The sequence below is a fragment of the Camelus ferus genome, chromosome 1 (assembly GCF_009834535.1).
Source record: "Camelus ferus isolate YT-003-E chromosome 1, BCGSAC_Cfer_1.0, whole genome shotgun sequence".
In the NCBI taxonomy this organism is placed as follows: domain Eukaryota; kingdom Metazoa; phylum Chordata; class Mammalia; order Artiodactyla; family Camelidae; genus Camelus; species Camelus ferus.
The window spans coordinates 58464174-58483542 of NC_045696.1; the positions used below are offsets into that span (position 1 = coordinate 58464174).

General features: G+C 51.2%; 1 protein-coding gene across 2 annotated transcripts in view; it reads left to right on the forward strand.

The window, feature by feature from the left end:
• Positions 1-17842, forward strand: part of PDIA5 (protein disulfide isomerase family A member 5) — an 88779-nt gene extending 70937 nt beyond the window's left edge. For both annotated transcript variants that reach the window (XM_032480505.1, XM_032480513.1), the window contains exons 12-17: positions 2714-2784; positions 3317-3477; positions 6932-7062; positions 11160-11230; positions 17089-17223; positions 17612-17842. In XM_032480505.1, the coding sequence (XP_032336396.1) occupies positions 2714-2784; positions 3317-3477; positions 6932-7062; positions 11160-11230; positions 17089-17223; positions 17612-17692 (650 nt within the window). In that variant the 3' untranslated portion in view covers positions 17693-17842. The remainder of the gene's footprint in view (positions 1-2713; positions 2785-3316; positions 3478-6931; positions 7063-11159; positions 11231-17088; positions 17224-17611) is intronic.
• The last annotated feature ends 1527 nt before the right edge of the window (positions 17843-19369 follow it).

Consider the following 19369-nt stretch of genomic DNA (forward strand, 5'->3'; position numbering starts at 1 on the left):
ACTTCTTCCCTTCCAACTTGGATGCCTTTTATTTCTTTTTCTAGTCTGATTGCTGTGGCTAGGACTTCCAACACTATGTTAAATAGAAGCGATGGGAGTGGGCATCCTTGTCTTACTCCTGATTTTAGAGAAAAGGCTTTCAGCTTTTCACTGTTGAGTATGATGTTAGCTGTGGGTTTGTCATAAATGGTCTTTATTATGTTGAGATATTTTCCATCTATATCCATTTTGATGAAAGTTTTTTTCATGTATGGATGCTGAATTTTATCAAATGCTTTTTCAGCATCAATTGAGATGATCATGTGATTTTTATCCCTTTGTTAATGTGTGGTATCACATTACTTGATTTATGGACTTGTTTTTAATTTAACTACAGTCAGTTACAATGGGTCAATTTCTGGCATACAGTAGTGTCCCAGTCATGCATGTACATACATGTATTCGTTTTTATAAAAAGTTATTACAAGGTATTGAATATAGTTCCCTGTGCTACACAGAAGAAACTTGTTTTTTTAAATCTGTTTTTATATATAGTAGCTAACATTTGCAAATCTCAAACTCCCAAATTTATCCTTTCCCACCCCCTTTCCCCTAGTAACCATAAGGTTGTTTACTGTGTCTGTGAGTCTGTTTCCGTTTTGTAGATGAGTTCGTTGGTGTCCCCTTTTTTTCTTTTTTTAGATTCCACATACAAGTGATATCATATGGCATTTTTCTTTCTCTTTCTGGCAATTTATGGATATTGAACCATCCTTATATCCCTCAGATAAATCAAACTTGATCATGGTGTATGATCCTTTTAATATATTGTTTAATTCAGTTTGCTAATATTTTGTTGAGGATTTTTTCATCTATATTGACCTGTAATTTCCCTTTTTTGTAATGTCTTTGTCTAGTTTTGTTATCAGGGTACTGGTGGCCTGGTAGAATGAATTTGAGAGTGTTCCTTCCTCTTCAATTTTTTAGAATAGTTGAGAAGGATGGATATCAGCTCTCCTTGATGTTTGGTAAAATTTCCTTTTGAAGCTTCTGGTCTTGGACCTATGTTTGCTGGGAGATTTTTTTTTAAATTATTATTACGAAGTCAGATTCACTAATAGTGACTGTCCTGTTCAGATTATCTGTTTCTTCCAGATTCAGTCTTGGAAGGTTGTATGTTTTTAGAAATTTTTCTATTTCTTGATTGTCCAGTTTGTTGGCATATAACTTTGTAGTAGTCTCTAATGATTTTTTGTATCTCTGCAATAGTGGTTTTTATTTCTTCTCTTTCATTTCTTATTTTATTTGGATCTGCTTTTTTTCTTGATGAGCCTGACTAATGGTTTATCAATTTTGTTTATCTTTTCAAAAAACCAGCTCTAGGTTTCCTTGATCTTTTCTATTGGTCTCTATTTTATTTATTTCCTCTCTGATCTTTATTATTTCCTTCTTTCTGCTGACTTTGGACTTTGTTCTTCTCTTTCTAATTCCTTTAGATGGTAGATTAGGTTGTTTATTTGAGATTCTTCTTGTTTCTTAAGGAAGGCCTGTATTGCTGTAAACTTCCCTTTCAGAATGGCTTTTGCTGCATTTTGGAGTGTTGTGATTTCATTTTCATTTATCTTGAAGTATTTTCTGATTTTCTCTTTGATTTCATTGTTGACCCATTGGGTTTTTAGTAGCATGTTGTTTAGTCTCCATGTGTTTTCCTTTCTTGTCCTTCTTGTCTTTTCCCAGCATCAGTAGTAGAATTGTGGTGCTTTCAGCTCCCGCACAATGTCACCCTCCACAAGAAGGCTGAGCCACATCCCTGCCATCCACTCAGCCTTGTTTATGTGTGGCCCCCTCGCAGCCAGGTTTCCCTTTAGGGGGGACTCCATTCTGAACCAGTCTGGTCCTCCTCACCTCACAGCCCCTCTAGCAGAGACTCTAGAAAGTACTCTTTCTACTAAAATGAAAGCAGTTTACAAACGTTCTGACCTTAGTGTCACCCACAAAGTGGTGGTTTCCTTTTTAAGATATCTAATATTATTTATGGCATCTTACTGCATTCAAGTGACTGTGAGGAGAGGAGGGCAAAGCAGTCTTTATCCCAAGAAAACGACAGTTTGAAAATGTCACGTCGGCTCCCTGTGCCTGTCGTATCATACCACCTCCCTTGTGGGGATGACTGGAACTTAATTTTTCTCCATACTCTTCCTTCTGTGAATTCTTATTCCTGAGTCAAGGCTCAAAATCCCTTCTGTCTTGGAGAAGATGGTGGTGGTGTTAGCGTGGTGCTAGGAAGCACTCGCTCCTGGTGGCCATGGCCTCTGGCCATATTGCTTGGCTTTTCCACTCAGCTCTGTGACCTGTGGCTGCGTATGTAGCCTTGGGCAGTCATCCATCCTTTTGGGGCCTCAGTTTTCTCATCTGTAAAATAAAGATGGTGTAGTTCATACTTTGTAGGGCTGTGGTGAGGTTATAAAGCATTTAGAGCAGTGCCTGGCACACAGGACCCCCCTGCATGTCGCCAGCATTTTTCATGTAGTTATGTTGTTTTTGTCTCTCGCACCCCTCCCACCCCCCAGTGGATCAGGCTAAAGATATCTTTTCTCTGAGCTGGTGCTTGTTCTTCTTTTCTCCCAGGGACCCCTGGTGTCTGGGCTTGGGGCCCAGCTGTCTTCCAGAGGCAGGGAACATCCCTGGAGCCTCTGCGCCATGGGAATGGGTTTCTCTCGATTTCTTCCCACAGGGTGTGGACACTGTAAGAAAATGAAGCCAGAGTTTGAGAATGCAGCAGAAGTCCTCCATGGAGAAGCAGACGTAAGCTTCCTTTCCTTAACCTCCCCCACCGCTCTCTCCTAAAGAGTCAGTGATAGGATCATTATGATGACTTGCCCCTGTGAGCTGTACAGCAGCTTTCCTATCCCTGGAGGCCTGCGGTACTTCTGTGTCCCCAAGTAGACGTGTCTTAGATAGGTGGGGTCCCCACCAGGGATGGAGAGGTGCAGAGACACCATGGGTCATGTGCTCATATCCATCCAGGTGACCTCTGCCAGGTCATGGCTCTAGGGTGAAGCCCCGAGCTTTTGCCTCTTTTCTGTGGGGTCTTGCCTGTCGGGAATAGCCACAGTCTACACAGCCTGGTTGGTGGGGCAGATTAAAAGGCTTCGTCTCGGAACAAATGAGAAATGATGGACATGCTGGTGTCCAGTTGTTCCTGGGATGTACAAAGTCCCCTGCCCCTAGGAAGTTCTGGCAGGCCTGGGTGGGTTGGGGGCTGGTGTCTGGGCCACTCTTCTGCCAGCACTTCGTCTGAGGCTGTCATGCATGGTTGGCCTCTCCCCCGTCCCAGAGCTCTGGTGTCCTTGCAGCTGTCGATGCCACTGTCAACAGGGCCCTGGCAGAGAGATTCCACATCTCCGAGTTTCCTACACTCAAGTATTTTAAGAATGGAGAGATACACGCAGTGCCCACGCTCAGAACAAAGAAGAGCCTTATTGAGTGGATGCGAAAGTAAGTTTGATGGTCTTGGTAGCACATCTTGACCCCTGGCTGTCCGCCGCTGGAGAGGGCCTTGAGGAGATGAAGTGAACCTTAGGAGCTGCTGACCGTGGCTCAGGGCGTGGGACCCAAGACAGATCTGACCTCCCTAATGTTAGAGCCCTCTCTGGTGTGCTGACCACATGTCCTCATCCAGTGGGTCACGGGTGGCCTTTCTGGAGGCAGTTCCATTAGCTCCAGGAAGCCGCGTGTGTGTTTTTTGAGGACCTCCTTTGTCAGTGTCCCATACCCAGGTCTCATCATCTGTGTTTTATTCCATCTCCTTTGAGCGAATGAAGGAAATGCAGCTCTTTACATCCATAGCCGGACTCACTGAGGCCCAGGTCCGCTGGTTGACGGGCCTTGGGAGTGTCCACGGTGCAGCCTGCAGTGGTTCAGGGTTGAGAATAAAGATTTGACGATCCCCCTCAGCCTGGGTATTAGTTCACTAGGGGCAGGGTGTTGGGGTGGGGGACACAATTAAACCCGGGACAGTTTGCAAGTCCAGAGAAGCTGAGTAGCCTCGTGATTACTTGTCCAAGGATTTTGGAACCTGCAGTTCTTAGCATTTCCCCCTCCTGTGAGGGGACTAACCGGGCCACCACACAGACGCTGTCTCCTGTCCACACCCCTCCTCCGACACGCACCTGCAAACATAGATGCACACAGATGCACATCCACACATAACTTGGATATTTGAGAATACTTCCTCATTTCAGCACTAGTGGGGAGATGAAGTAAAAGAAGGCTTACTCCAGCCTTTGCAGAGGTCCCTGGTACATGGTGTAATGATGCCCATGTGAGGACCAAGACTTCAGAGTCACAAACTCTAGAGACAAGGAGAACTGTGCAAAGTAGCAGCATCCAGATGGAGTTACTTTGTTAGGACGTTGGTCCTCAGACTTAGATGTGCGTGAGCATCACCTGGTGTTGAGGTGCTTATTTGAAGTATAGTCCTGGGGCTGCTGTCCCTGGAGCTTTGATTCAGGAGGTGTGAAGGGAACCCTCAGCCATTAGGTTTTAAAAACACCAGCTTATAGAATGAGGAGCAGAGTTTCCACTAGGTGCAGGAGAGGCCCCTGGCAAGGGGTGAGTGGGCTGCCGAGGTTCAGGTCTCTGCTCCTCTCGTTTTTTCTGCTCATCACATGAGACAGATTCTAAGAGTAGCCAGACCTTTGTCTTAGGGATCAGAAGGGAGCAGTGGTTCATCTCCAGGAAGGATGAGGCCCCACAGTCACCTCTCCAGCCTCACTCTGGTGCCAGGGCGGGCTCACTGGGAAGGCCTGAGCAGGGTAGGGGTTTGGGCGAGGTCCCATGCTTGCACTGTGGTTAGAGAGCCGATGCAGTCAGAGCATGCATCCTTGCAGATACCTGCTCCAGAGGCCTTACACCAGTAGCAAGCCCAAGGGCCCCTGTCCTTCCTGTCCATAGTTACCACTGCTGAACTCCTGCAAAGCAGTAGGACAAGGCTTTGGGGTCTGAGAGCCCTGCACTCAGATCGTGACCCTAAGCCATTTACTTGATGCTGCTAAACCCCAGTTTCCCATCTGTGAAGTGGAGACAATACTTCTCCCATAGACTTGTCTAGAGAATTAAGTTAGATTATTGTGCCAGGTGTTAGCACCATGCGTGGTGTGTGAAAATACTCGGAAGCGTGTTTATTATTGATGCCAGCTCTCACGTGGAGCTGTAACTGACAGCACCACCACCTAAGTGCTGATACCTGCCCAGGCTTTGCAGACTGCTTTTATAGCTGTTACCCCATTTCATCCTCAGATCCTACCGAGGCCGGAGTTTTTATTCCTAGTTCCTTGACGAAGAAACTTAGGTTCAGAGAGGTTAAGGGCCTTGCCCAGGGACAGATAGTAGTCCCTTGGGGAGCTTGGAAGGAATCCTTCAGGCACAGCATAAACAGCAGACAGCTCTGAGATGGAGAGCTGAGGCCACCAGCAGCAGGGTGAGCAGACAGTGCTGAGTGGGGCCGATGGTGCTTCCAGGCTTGTGCACAAGTGGCCACGCTGCAGGTGACTGAGATGTGCCCACCAGCAGACCAGCCTGGGGGGAGGCAGGATTCAGGGATGGGGCAGAGCAGAAAGTCAGTGGGTGGTGTCAGCCACAGAGCCAGGGTTTATGGATGGGACCTGGAGGGCACAGAAGGGAGGAAGACAGGAAGTCTGGAAGGGGCCGGTCTTGGTCACGAGAGCAGGGGTGCCTCTAACCAGAATGAAGAAGCTGGGGAGGAAAGCTAATTTGGGAGGAGTGGTGGAGAGGGAAGAGTTCTAAATCTTGTTGAGATTGGGGTGACAGTGGGACCTGCAGGTGGAAATACCTGGAAATAAGGGGCTTGGGTCAGAAGTCAGGGCTCGAGTCATCCTCAGCCTAGGTGATTGTGGAAGCCATGCAGTTGGATGAGATCTTTTGAGAACTGCAGGGACACAGAGATAGAACTAGAAGAGAGAGGGCGGTTGGAAAGGTGGGGAAGGGGTCTCCAGGCACCCGGTAGGAGGGCTTCTGGAAGGTAATTGTGGTTGTGGGGTGTCTGGTGTGCACTCACTGGACGAGGCCTGAAGCCCGGCGGTGAGAAGCCAGTGGTGCCGGGGCCAAGGAGAGAGGGCGGGGTAGGGGGTAATGTGGCAGCACTGGGTGCAACCACTCCCCAGAGATTTTCAGAGAAGGGAGAGAGTATCACACTTCTCTAAGTGTGGTTGCAGGAAGTGGGACAAGGGCAGCAAAGGCTTTTAAAAGACCCTGGAGATCTATGCTTTTCTGAGGCAGAGTGGAGGGAACCAGTGGACAGAAAGAGACTGAAAATTATAAACCCTTATCAAATGCCTGTCATTTATTAGAGCACGTAGGCTCTTAGCAACTGTTAGTTGCTTGACTGACTACTTGCTTTACATACACTGTCTGCTCTTCATAAGGATCCCAGGAAGTAGGTATCACATTTAACAGAAAAGAAAATGGAAGCTCAGAGGGGTTTGGTAGCTGACTTAAGGTCACACAGCTGGTAAGTAATCTGGATTTGAACCCAGACCCCTGTCACTCCTTAGCCCATACTCTCCCCACCAGATAATGGAGGGTGCTTCACGTCTCCAGTAGAGACTGGGGGGAGGGGAGCTCAGGTTTAGGGGCTTCTACCCATGGCAAGGAGACAGCCCAAACCTGGAGAGGCTCCCTTCCCTAAAAGGGGCTCTTCTACACTTCACAGAATGCCTTCTTAATAGCCACCTTAGAGGGAGTCTTTGCTAACGGTTCAGGTTTCTTCATGTTTAAACATGAAGAGGTTTTTTTCAAGTAGAGTTTTAGAAAGAATACAAAGTGATTTTTTTCTCATGTGCTCACCTGAGTGATTGGGGGACAGTGGAAGTGCTTGCCTGTACACGAGCTTCTCCTAATGACCGTCTCCCCCCATCCCCGATTCCTGCAGTCCCGAGGCGCCCCCAGCCCCAGAACCCACCTGGGAAGAGCAGCAGACCAACGTGCTGCATCTCGCTGGGCACAACTTCCGTGAGACCCTGAAGAGGAAAAAGCACACCTTGGTCATGTTCTATGCCCCTTGTAAGTAGCTGGGGTGGGCCCGACCAGTGAGAGGGCCCCCCAGGGACCAGGGCAGCCGACTCTGTGCTGTCTCCACTGTGAGCAGGGCTTCCGCTTTCATTCCAGGCTGAGGTCCTTCCAAATCCAGGGCCTCCTCCGTCAGCTCTGTCAGGTTCTGTCCTCATATCAGTCTTAAAGCCCTCTGCTGCTGTGGCAGGGGCCTGCCTTGTCATTCAGTTTCCTTGTCCTTGGAATCTTCTAGGCTGCCTGCCTCCCACCCAGCCACTTCCTTCCGCCCCTCAGTTCCCTCCATCCCTCTAGGCACTGACTTTCCCTTGGAGCCCTGGAATTTAGCAACTGGGAATCCAGCCAGCCTAGTTAGGCCTCTGCTTCCTAACTGGTCTTTCTGAACACCTCCAGCCCAGCCTCCTTTCCCCTCTTTGCCCAAGTGTCTGAAAAGCCACGGGTTTGAAGCTGTGGTAAAAGTAGAGTCACATTTTCTCTGAGCTACCCCCACCCCGCAACCAATGACGATCCTCGTTTTAATCAAAGCTTAAGTTGAGGGAGTGGCACGTCTGCTAATGTCGGTGTTGATGATCTTGGGTTTTGTGTGATCCCATTTTAAAGCTGTTCATTGATACACAAAGGGAAGTCTCTTGAACTTCTCGCTCTTCTGTCGCCCTCTCTCCCCGCCAGATTACAGCTTAGGTTAACAGAATGGGGATAATAAAGCTGCGCTCCACAGAGAAGCCAGGCAGCTCAGTCTGGTCCTAGGCTCCTGCCCCTACCTTTCCAGTGTCAGCAATCTAGAAAGTCTCTCCTCAGCTCTCACTGTCTGGCCAGGTGGCTCTGGCCCCGCCATCGCCCAGCCTCAGACCCTGCCCCCAGGTGGCTGGCACGTCCCTCTGTTTCTGCCTTTTCTTCTGCAGGTGGGCCTTGTGCTCTTGCAGTTCCTTGTAGAGCTTCTTGCTGTCCTCCTCTGTCCTTAGAGTACGCCTGGAGGACCGAGTGGACTTTAAGAAGTTGTCTTCCTTCCGGGCAGAGTTGGGGGTGTAGGACTGAGACCCAGGGGATGCAACAAGTTAGTGACAGAGCCCTTCCTGAAGCCTGGGCTGGTGCTGTCTTTCCATCACAGCCGCGATTCAGAGGGTAAGGGCTACCTCAGCAGCCGGCCAGAACCTGGCAAGAGAAGTAGGAGCCCTTGACTGGCCATGGCCTGGACTTGAGGCAGTCCAGACCAGATGCTTTCCCCTTCACCCCAGACCTCAGTGGGGATTCCTCCCCTGCTGAGGTGCTCACGACCTCCCTCATATCTGTGTGCTGGGTGGTGTCCAGGACCCAGGACACAAGGGAAGGAGGCCTGGCCCCTGCCAGCCTCAAGGGCTCACTGTCTGCTCTGACAAGAAATAATTAAACACAGTCCATGCAGGGCACCATCACTGAGTGACTCAACTTCTGTCAGAGGGCTGGGTGCCTAGGGTCTCCCATCTCCCCTGCTGGACGTTCCCATCCGGAACTCTGCTCCAGGCTCCTAGTATGGTGTCTTCATCCGTGGACAGGGCCAGGGGAGGGGGAAGCAGCTAGATACCAAAAAAACTTAAAAATTTTTTCAATGATAAAAATAATATATCCTTATTTATAGTATATACAGTACATAACATGTACTTATTTATATATAAAGAATCTAAATACTGCAGAAAGGTCACACACCTGATAAAGGTAGATATAAAGTAAAAATCAAAAGCCAACCCCCATTTCTACCCCCCCACCCGTCCCATCTTCCCCCTCACATCCCACCTCCCAGTTTCTACACAACTCTTCCTCCTGCTGTGTCATTATTCTCTCCTGTTCCAGACCCCCTCGTCCCCACCCTGGCCCCCACCCCCCACTCCTTGCTCTGAATGGCCTGGTCACAGTGACTGCTCTTCTTAGGTCAGCTTGGCTAAGTCTCTAGAATTGAAATTTTCTGTCCTCAGTCTTTGTTCCTCTCCCCACTCTGGGAGGCTGCTTTGGTTTCCCACTACACAGAGATGGTACCTTTTTAAAAGAGCCCAAATTAAAAGATCATGCCTCTTTGGGCCCATCTGACACCTCTGGGAAGCATCTTCATGCCCTTTCTAAAACAGCCTCCCCTCTAGTTACTCATCTGCTATCCTCTTTCTTTTGGATAATGAGAAAATGAGATGTACCAGAAGGCCATTAATCTGAGACCTAGATGCTTTAAATTGATGGTAGCAGGAATTTGCACTAGGCTGACAGTGACCTTTATACATTTAGTAAGCAGAGGGGTTAGAAGGGAGAAATTAGTAGTGATACCGGATTTGGGAGAAGGGAGTAGCTTATTTCTGGGCAGCTTGATGTCTTAGTGGGTATCCATGTACCACTCACAGGAGGAAGTAGGGAGTGGGGAACCTCTGGATGCTGCAGGGCACGCCTTGATGAGTGTATCAGCCAGCACTTTGTGCCCTTTAAATGTTTTGAAAGCTATATATCATCATTCCTTTGTAATATGAAGTTTTCATGAATTTCAGCCATTCTTCCCTCTGTTGAGTCAAATTAGTAAAGGGTTTTGTAATTTACATTAGCATCTGCCATGACTTAGGCTGTGATAGGTGCTGTCTCAGTCTGGTGTAACCCGTAACCAGCCCAGCTCTCTTCTCTACTCCTATGATGGATGTTGGGAAAATCCCCTTAAGCCTTTTCCCCGTCGCAGTCCACGCTGCTCTGGGCCCAGCTGGCCCCTCCGCCAGCCAGGCCATATGGGTGGTCCCGCCCATCTCAGGAACCAGCTCAAGTGCTCAATTCAGATTAAAGTTGTAGCTTAGCCTCAATTTGGTTTCACAAAACCCTTTGAAATGCCAGTCATTATTATCTTATTTTAAAAGGAGAGAGAGGAAATGAGCCAAGCCATCTCTGTTCCCTTCCCCACAGCCGCAGTGAGGGCACAGAGGCCTGGCCCAGCAGTTCGTAGGGAAATTGGCTGGAGCCAGGTCTCCCCGTGGGACATCTGGCCTCTCCTATCTGTGTTTTGATCAGAATTAATTAGGGAAATCCTTCCCTCAAAGCAGTTCTGTTCTCTTGGCAGTTGTGTTCAGTGTCTGGAGAGTAGCTGAGAGAGGTGGGCTTGGGTTTTGATTGGCCAACACTGAGGGAAGGGCCAGGAAAGCGGGTCTGGGCCAAAGTGGCCTGTAGCCTCCTGGGCTTCCTCCTCAGTGGATGCTGCCTTGGGCTTGCTGGGACAGGAGGAGAAGGCCCCACACAGGTGCCAGCCCCATGCCTTAGATGCTGTCATCGGAGCTGGAGGGGCTTAGGCGGCACACACACCTCTGTCCCACCCTGGCCTCTGGAGTTACAGGTCCTTATCCCTGGATCGGAAACGCAGGCCCTAAGAAGTGGCGGGGACTCCTGAGAGCTTGTCCTCCTCCTAGCCTGACCTTGAGCCTCCCGTTCCTGAATCCGGGGTAGACTGTGGAGCAGAGGGTGAAGGACAGCATGAGGCCCAGGGGCCTGGTTGCTCAGTCTGCGTGGGGGGTTGTGGGAATGTAGGAGTCAGCCGCAAAGCATGAGCCTCGGGGGCTCAGGCAGAATGGTGGCTCCTGGCCCCTGCTTTCCCAGGCCCACTTTCTCCATCATGAAACAGGGAGATTTGCCATTGTCACTGATGCAAGAGAAGGGGCTTTGTAGCAGGCTCAGGGAATCCAGAGCACATGTCCTCCTCTTCTAAGCCCAGAGCTCCCTCTGCACCCTGGGTAGCCCTCTGTGGAAGGAGCTTGCCGAGCAAGACCACAGTGTCCATCTCCCCTACCCCCAGCCTCGTGGGTGGGTGTATGACGGGAGTCTTGGGTGAGAGGTCCGGAGCGGGAGTGGACCTGATGCTGGCACAGGCCTCCTGCAGAGCCCTCGTGCTGACAGCAGACTCATGCATGGTGGTTTGAGTGGTGGGGTTGGTACAAGACCCCTGACAGTGGGGTGTGCATAGGGTAGGAGTCAGGTGAATCCTCTCAGTCTGTTGGGTGGAGAGAAACTCCTGGAAAGGCCTCTCTGGAGCGTCCCGGCAGGGCCCCTGGCGCTGCAGCCTCCCCTGCACGTGCAACACTCTCTCCTCCCCTCTCACGCAGGGTGCCCACACTGTAAGAAGGTTATTCCACACTTTACTGCCACTGCTGATGTCTTCAAAGATGACCGAAAGGTAAGAATGCGTTTTTTCACCTCTTGTTCTGCCCCCAGCTTTGCCGCACACCAGTGCCTGCACCTTCTATTCAGGTGCCCTCCCCCCCAAATAGATGCTGCTGAGACCCGGGATTCCTGGCAACCAGGACATTCTTTTCATGAGGCGGGATAGAACAGGCTGCATTTATGCTGCAGAATCAACTAAAAGGGATACACTGAACCGTTACAACCCTTCTTTGGAGGAGAGGGTGTTGAAAGGATCATCTGTTTATTCTTTTTTAGTGCTCAAATCTTTTTACAGTAGGATTTGTAGTCAAGCATTTCTTATATAATTAAAAGTACAAATGAAGAATTCTAACAAAAGTCACCTAGAGGCAGCCAAAGTGGAGAAGAGCAAGGCCACGTGTGCAGGGCCTCATCCCACCTAAGTGAAAGGCTCCTACAGCTGCCAACTGATGAAGCATAAAATTAACAAGCTAGAGCTGGAGATTGGATTAGAAGTGCGGAGAGGGGCCCCCAGGCACGTCCCCCAGGCGTTGCCAGCAGCCAGGGCAGACTCAGGCTAAAGGCGCGTTTAGCAGGGAGAACCCCGGAACTTGGGCTGGTGCATCTTGGCTGCTGCTAAACTGTGTGACCTAGGAGAAGTCACGTCAACTTTCCAGGCTTCGAGTTCCCTTCTCTGAAGTTGGGGTGCTGGTCTGGGTAGTGTCAAAGACTCCTCCCAGCCTGGGACTCCATCATAGGAACCTGCCCTGGGAAAGGTGCCAGAAACGCCCTCACACACACCCAGAGTCTCATACATCTCTGCCTTGCTGCCTTATTTTCCTAAGTGAAACCGTCAGGCGCAGCCAGGGCAGGCAGGGTACAGATGCCAAGATCACCTTGCATCGGCCTGGTGGGAGTGACAGTGATGGGACGGTGAGAGCTGCACGGGGGCAGTGAGTCAGAGGAAGCCAGCCTGGGGCACAGGTGCATGTGTGGAGACTCAGACCCCCAAGCCCTGCCTGGCCCTTGAGGCACCCTTCACCACCAGGAGAGGACATGAGATTCAAAAACATTTTTCTCCTTTCCCTGCGCTTGGCCTACATGGAGAGGGGCGTGTCTCTGTCCCCCTCACCACCCCTCCCCCTTCTGCCACCTGGGGCCTGAGCAGGGTGGCTGCTCCCACTTTGGGAGCTCCTGCACAGCCTGGGCTACCAGTCCCTCCAGGGCTCCCTCACCATCTGGGTGTGGGTCGGTGTGGGGAGGCCTTCACTTTCCAGGTCCAGGACTAGACTGGCAGTCTTTCCACATCAACTCCCATCATTCTTTACCCAGAACACTCTGGACCAACAAGAGAGTGACAGGTGTGGGGGCTCCCTGCCCCTCCGGCTGACTAGGTCTCCACACTCCAGGGTCTGTGAAAGGATCATGTCGGTTCCAGTGAGGCCAGTGTGGCCAAGCCCCAGGAGGCAGCCAAGGGCCCTTCCTCCTCTTCCCCATCTCGTCCCCTCTACTGATGCCCACGGGTCCCATTTCCATGGTGACCCCCTCCTTCTCTGCGTCACTGTTATGTCTTTGCTTAATTGTCTTATCTTAGACCAGTAATGTTGCTGGTCTTCTCCTGGGATCATTCCCTCTGTCCCTCCTTCCAACTTACTATTCCAAGCCAGGCATCACCCTCAGGTATCTTCAGGAACACACTTAACTTCTCTGTCCCAGGCAGCTGGAAGGCCTGGGGTTCCTGCAGGTGGCTCTCAGTAGCGGTAGGGAAGCATTCTGTCCCCAGCCTGAGGTACAGTTGCTGGGTGCTGTCCTAGAGCTATCACACTGGAGTCTTTGGGAGATGGTTCCAGGAATTTGTGATTTTCAAGAGCTGGCTCTCTTGCTGTCCACAGGCTGGTGTTTGGGGATTGCTGACCTGTCCAGCCCTCTCCTCATGAGGGATCAAGGTCCAGAGAGGAGCTGTGTCCCTTACCCAGGGACACCCAGTGGGTCACTGACAACTGGGTCTCCTGACTCCCAGTTCTTCCTGACACCACATGCTGCCACCTCTTAGCCAGGATGGCACTTTTTTTTCCCACCCAGAAGCTGGTCCCTGTTCCTTCCCCAATCAATATGCAGTCGGTTGTTCGCTTCCATTTTCATAGCGAAAGTCAATATTAGCTCCTACAGAGATTTATTTTACTGAATCAATAAAGCCGCATGAGGCAGCTCATATTTTTAACTGGGGAGCCTCCACCCCCTCCCAGGAGGTTACTGGGGACTTTAGCTGTTGACTTGTTGGGGGAAGAAAGCGCTGCACGCTCTTGCTGTTGGAATGGAAGGCATTCTGGAAGGGGCCTTGGAGGACAAGGATCACCAGTGGAAGGCTGGCGGGTGCAGGGGTCAGGGGACCCCTGGCCTGGCAAAGTGTGTCCCCAGGGGTGAGGGGACAGCTGTGCAGCATAGCTCCCAGCTGGCTGCAAGGTCATCCCAGGAGCAGACCCTGGGGCAGCAGGAGCCCCTCTGTGGCTGGCCCACAAGGCCACTGTAACTCTGGACGTGTTGTGTATCATCCCTCGAGTTCACAAGACTGGCTGTCCCTCAGAAGGGAGAGCTCCCTGAGGGCAGGCACCTCATTTGTCCTTGAATCCCCCACAGTCTTGTTGCCTGAAACCTCTGAAAATGTTGACTGAATGAAGGAGCAATAGCATGTTTGATATTTCCTGAGAGCTCCTCTTCTGCTAATAATTTTAACACATGATGTCATGTTGTCCTCGCAGTACCTTAATCAACTAGGTGTAATTACTCTCTTGTGTTACAGGTGAGGAGATTGAATCTCAGAGAGGTTCAATGATTAGCCCAAAGTTACTCAGCTGGAAAGGGGCAGTGTCAGAGCCGAATGCAGATCTCCCAGAAGTGGACTCCGGGCCTGGGATTCAGTGCAAAGGATTTTTGGGGAGGTGGTCTCGGGTGGTAGTTGAGGGGATGGAGGAAGGGATACTGGACACGAAAGGGTACATTAATGAGCAAATGACCACATGGGTGACTGGCCTGTCCTGGAGACCTCACCAGGGACGAAGTTGTGCCCCTCAGAGGCTGAGGAAGCCAGAGACGTGTCCATCACTGGTCTTACTTCCAGCTCCCTTTGACCAAGAGGTGCAGGTACCAGAGGCAGTTGCTGGGCCAAGGAGATGCTACAGGGCAGCCTCCCACCATGGAACAAATCTGGAAGTTAGTGTACATTCACTATAGGTGAGTCAGTGCAAATCTTGAGTGCGTATAAGCGGGGCAGGCATTTAGACAGGTGAAATCAGGATAGATGAGAAGTGGTTTATTCGCTGCCTCTTTCCAGAGTCTAAGCCGCTTCCCGTGGAGAGGCCCCTGCTTGTCTCCCCTCCTATAGAAACTGCATGGAGGAGCCTTTGCAGCCAGAAGTAGCACTTTGGGTGTGTGTGACTGGCAGCTATTTTAGGGGATTCAGAATAAGTACACATTTTTAATTTAGTCGATTTATAAAACCATACACACATTTCCCACAGCTCTGGGGCATGTATACAAATTAAATTCATAATTTAAAGCGGATGCGGGGAGAGCAGCGGCCTGGAGCAATGCTCATCAAACACTCACTGCCTAGCAGGGGAGCGATGGCCCCCAGCCGAGGGCTGGAAGCACAGGCTGCCCCTCTGTGGCTGCCTGGAGAAACGGCCAGAGGAGCCAGTTCCTCACGTTTGTAAATAATTCAGGAAGGGCTTTAGAGGGCGAGCTGGGGTTCTCAGAAGCCTGCAGGGCCTGGCCTGCCAGTGCACGTGGACACAGGCAGACAGCAAGTTGAACCTTCCCTCAGGAGACAGCCGCCCCTCTGCTCCAGCCCCGTGTTGCCTATTGGGGTCCAAGACAGGTGCCCTCAAATGTGGCTTTTAAAGAGAAGCTGGAGAGCCAAGCTTTATATAAAATCTTCTGGCTCTCTTTCTAAGTTGGCAGCTAATTCACATTTTTTGTTGTTGTTGTTGTTAATTCTCTGTGGGCCAAATAGAACAGGACTGAGAGCCAGATATGGATTGCGTGCAGTGGGTTTGCAAACTCTCATCATCTAGAATGTTATGTAGCTGAAGAAGGAGAGAGGAATCGTGCAGTCGGGTGAGGGAGGATCAGAGACTGGTAACCAGAGTGCAGGCCACACCTCACCCTCCTCTCTGTCAGCCCTGCTGCTGGCAGAACGGTAGCCCCGCTCACCTGGGCACAGGGAGGTAACAGTCAACGTGACCCCTGGAAAGGGGGCCTCTGTCCACATGTGAATAACCAGCAGCCACAGAACGCTGTGAGTCACGGCTGTTTAGCAGTTGTAAACCTCCAGCGTGGTAGTGGTTCAGTCTGGGCTCCTGAGTGGGCTCCGGCCCTCGGAGGCACCACACCCATCCCTCTCTCAGGTCCCAGGAGGGCAGGTCCTTCTATCTGGGTGCTCTTTCCTCAGCCCTTCATTCGTCTGGCTGCCTCCTCATCACTTAGGTCTCAGATCAGACGTTATCTCCTGGAAGGTGCCCTCGTCCATCCTGGCGAAAGCAGCCCTTGTGACTATGGTCTCATCCAAGCCCCTTCTTTTAATTTCTTCACAGCATCCCTTGGATTCTGAAATGATCTTGCTTGTTGTGTGTCTATTAACTGCCTTCCCACAGTACAGATGTCCATTGCTTAGTGACTGCCTTTGCCAAGGTCACCACTGTCATCCTAGTGTCTGGCACGGGCTTGGCCCGTAGCAAGACCTCCATGCATGCCGCCTCTCAGTAGCCTCCGCCAGCCCTTTTCTGTGATGCTGGCGGATCGCTGTTGCTGTTAATTGACTCTCTCCCCTCCTTCCCTGCTTAGTGACGCTCAGCAGGAGAACAGTTCCTCGTGTCTGCTTTTTACCCCCTTATTGGGAAAGAGCAATAAACAGGGAAAAACTACCCAGCATGTGGAATTTGTTAGATGGGCAGGAAGAGGCCAACAGCTAATTTGGGAACCTCTTTCAGACCAAAAACTCTGCTCTAGTCATACGGAACCCCATCCCCATTTCTAGAGTGTGCTCCCCTGGCTGAAACCTGCTTCTCCTCCGTCAGGCCTCGGCCCAGGTGGCAAACCCTGCCGAGCGCCTCTGCGCCGCTCCCCGGACCTTCTTGGCCCCCTGGCCCACCTCCACACACCTCCTGTTGTGCCTTGGAACTGCCTCTTTATCTGACACCCTGACCAGATGCTCGGCTCCTGTCGGGGACAGAGCTTGTGCCCCGGGCCGGTAGGAGTGACTATAACAGCAGGTGACATTTACTGACCGTGTGCCGGGTCCTGAGCCCCTTTCACATCATCTGGATTCTCCCACTCAGCCTTTGTAATGTCCTGGTAACCTCGGTATTGTTGTTATCCCCATTTTCAGGTGAGGACATTGAGGTACCAAGAGGCTAGGTAATTTTCCTTAAGTCTTAATATGCAGCCAAGGCTTGACATGGGAAACTTGACTTCAAAGCTTGTATTCTTAACCTTGGTACTATACTGCGTCCCCAAACTGATGTTTGGGAAATATTAGTTGATACATGAATGAGTCCCACAGTACCTTACAGAAAGCGTCACAAAACCTGTGGTGTTTACAACTGCTCTCATGTCCTAATTTCCTTTACAGTCATTATGGTCTTGATTTTAAAGGGTAGTCTGAGGGCACTCCAGGCTGGGTCCCCTAACCTTACCTTACTGGAGAGTTGAAACCACGCATGGTGGAGCTCTGGGCTGGGGATGCTTTGGTTCAGCGTATCCTTGCAATGGGGGAGGAAATCAGGAAGCACATGACGTGGGCCTGAAGTATAGGCTAAGTGCAGCCTGAGGACAGAGGGTCCAGGCCTCAGCTGTCAGACTGGAGGCTCACCCTCCCTGTCTTCGGCCCTGCAGATTGTCTGTGCCGCTGTTGACTGTGTCCAGGAGAAGAACCGGGACCTGTGTCAGCAGGAGGCCGTCAAGGCCTACCCCACTTTCCACTACTACCATTACGGGAAGTTTGCAGAAAAGTATGACAGCGATCGGACGGTAAGTTATGGAGACGCATGTGCCCCAAGCTCTGTCTGCTGATGTCAGGGAAATAGCCACCGAGGAGGCTTCCCAGACAGCACGGGGGGCAGCTGGAACGTTCCGAGCCCAGAAGGCCAGGGTCCGGAAGACAGTCCCAAGGGGTCTTCACACAAGTACTGGCCCCTGAGCCAGGGTGGATTCCGGGGTGCCGAGGTTTTCCTCACCCACTTCTCAGGGCCTCTCCATAGTCAAGCAGACCCTCCACTATGGCCAGCTGCCCCCACCAGCCGCCTCTCTGTGTCCAGCGGACTGAGCGGAGGGTCAGGGAGGGGGAGTGAGGGGGAGGGGGCACATCCACATCAGGTTAAAGTTCCTATTTTCCCCTTCCTCTTCCCCTTCCCGACAGGAATTGGGATTTACCAGTTTTATCCGAACGCTCCGGGAGGGAGACCACGAGAGACTAGGAAAGAAGAAGGAAGAGTTGTAATTTCTGCCTCAGAGAAAGCTTTTCCATTACACTGTGAATGATACCTGTTTTGTCGTTCTTTCTGAATTTCCACGTGTTCTGAAGACAAAGTTTTTTATAGCCACTTACGGCCATTTTGTACAATTTTGAAATAAAATTAAACCAATTGTTTGGTGGTGTGGGTCACTTGCTCGGAGCCTGTTCCAACAGATGGATACCTGGGTTCCCCTCCCACGTCGGGAGGTGGAGACCCAGACACCACTGCCACGTCTGCGCAGAAGAGACTCGTGGGGGCAGGTCGGTGAGGGGGGAGGCAAAGGGTGCTGGCCCCGGTCAGTCACTGGAGAGCAGAACAGGGAATCAGACCACAAAATAGCCTGTTGGGAAACAACTGGTTTTGAGAGCAAATACATTCAGATGATCAGGGAAAATGGGATTCTGGAGCTAAAGGGAACCAAGCATTAGCTTTTTCTGGATCATTGTGGTTTTGGTGTGTTTTCCTGGAACGCATTTACATATTTCTCTTTCTTCCACTATTTCTGTCTTCTCCACTCTTACCCTCTCCAGTCCCTCCCAGCTCTCCCTTTAAAGAAAAGCACGTCTCCAGGGTCAAGAACAGTGGTGAGGCCCAGGCTGGAAGGGGCATCTAGGATGGGGTAGGGCTGCCTGCTCCACGCACTGGCTGAAAGGGGGGTGTGGGGACATGGTGGCATCTTCTCAGGGTGCAGATTTTGTGTCTGTTAACCAGCCCCCCGACGCCACCACAGTAACCTCCAGACCTTCCCAACACGTTCTCACGGATGGGCGCCACCCACGCCTCTGCCTCCTGCCTCTGTTACCTTTCTCTCCTGACTATCTTTCCGGCTAGTCCTGCTTTCCGCCTCCCTGTGTGGCAGCAGCCGTGCGCCCGGCGCTGCTGCCAGAGCCACAGTCCTTCACAGGCTGTAGAGCAGCCTCGCTTGTTCTCTCCTGTCTTGTCAGCGGCAGTCCCAGCCTTGGGCTCCTCAGGCGGTTCCGAGGTTGGGTATTCTGAGCCGCAGCACTAGGCAGCACACTTTGGTGGGAACAGCCCGGTCTCCTGGGCAGGCCCCTCCTTTGCAGCCTCTGCCTTCCTGCTGATGGGTCCCCCAGAAGAAAGTCAGAGAGAGTCAAAGAGTTCCCCATGGCGGCCTTGACGAGGTGCCGCTGCACACGGCTCTCTCAACTGAGATCGAAGGTTTTGAAAGCCCTCATTCTGGCTCAGTGTCCCAACTTCCCAATCCACCCCCTCTGGTGCCGTACACTGTCAGGCAAGGGGCTGTTAAGTCCTGACACCAAGTATCCTGTCTCTCCTGCAAGGGGCTCTTGAGAGCATGTGTGCACATGGACACGAGTTTCCTTAATGATGGTTAGGTGTCTCTGTGGGAGAAACATACTTGTTTGTGTCTCCAAAAATGATGTTGTTTTTAATTGTGTCTTTAAAGTAATACCTGACAGGAGCCTCTTCCTGGCTGAGAACCATTGATGCCCACCTTTGAGACACAGGGCTCTTCCCATCCATTCCACAGCCTGAGTTGCCTTCTGTGTGAGGACTTAAGAGCATCAGGTAATGGCATCCTTGTCACTCCTCTTTGCAGGATTTGTTCATCATGGGGCCTTTGTCAGAATGTCTGGTGTTTGCTGTGACTTTGGGCATGGCCCGAGCAAGTTCCTCCCAGC